This window comes from Limulus polyphemus, unplaced genomic scaffold, assembly GCF_000517525.1.
Source record: "Limulus polyphemus unplaced genomic scaffold, Limulus_polyphemus-2.1.2 Scaffold1009, whole genome shotgun sequence".
In the NCBI taxonomy this organism is placed as follows: domain Eukaryota; kingdom Metazoa; phylum Arthropoda; class Merostomata; order Xiphosura; family Limulidae; genus Limulus; species Limulus polyphemus.
In genome coordinates, this window is record NW_013666619.1 from 225,278 (window position 1) to 225,880 (window position 603).

The 603-nt window shown below is 33.8% G+C and overlaps 1 protein-coding gene across 1 annotated transcript in view; it reads right to left on the reverse strand.

Annotated features, from left to right (window-relative positions):
- The window catches only part of LOC106461676, a 73,344-nt gene that overhangs the window by 16,480 nt on the left and 56,261 nt on the right, over positions 1–603 (reverse strand). The window contains exon 13 of the mRNA XM_013921521.2: positions 417–495. Coding sequence (XP_013776975.1) covers positions 417–495 — 79 coding nt within the window. The remainder of the gene's footprint in view (positions 1–416; positions 496–603) is intronic.

Sequence of the window (603 nt, forward strand, 5' to 3'; positions counted from 1 at the left end):
TTAAATGAATATGCATCCTCATTCATCCGATTTTTTTTGTGAAATCTACATCTTTTAGTCTCAAAACTACGTATTGTGGTCTTTCTTCTGTGTATTGCATTATGACGTTTTGTGAAAAATCTGTATGTGATGGAGAAAAATGGATATCATTTTCAGATTCAAGTACAGGATTTACTGTAGAACATGTAAAAACTTCAAGACAATAAAACCACTGCAGGCCTATGTTATTTAAATTTGCCAATGACATTTAAGTTTTGGTTGTTGCTGGCTGTGAGGAGGATGCTGCTGCTTTACAAAAGGATTTGGATTATTTGCTGAGCAAATAAATGGCTGATGGCTTTGAATTATTATAAATGCAATCTAATGCATGTGGGATATCACAATATGGATAATTAATATATTTTGATGGGAATAACCTTAACAGTGTTACGAATGAAAAAGATCTTAGGATTTTGGTATATCAGTCTCTTAAGCCATCCAAGCAATGTGCTGTTGCTGGTAGCAGGACAACACGGATTTTAGACTGTATCTACAAAAATGTTGAATGCACATCTAAAGAGGTTATAATGTCATTGCATAGGTCATTGGTTAGGCCACATTTAG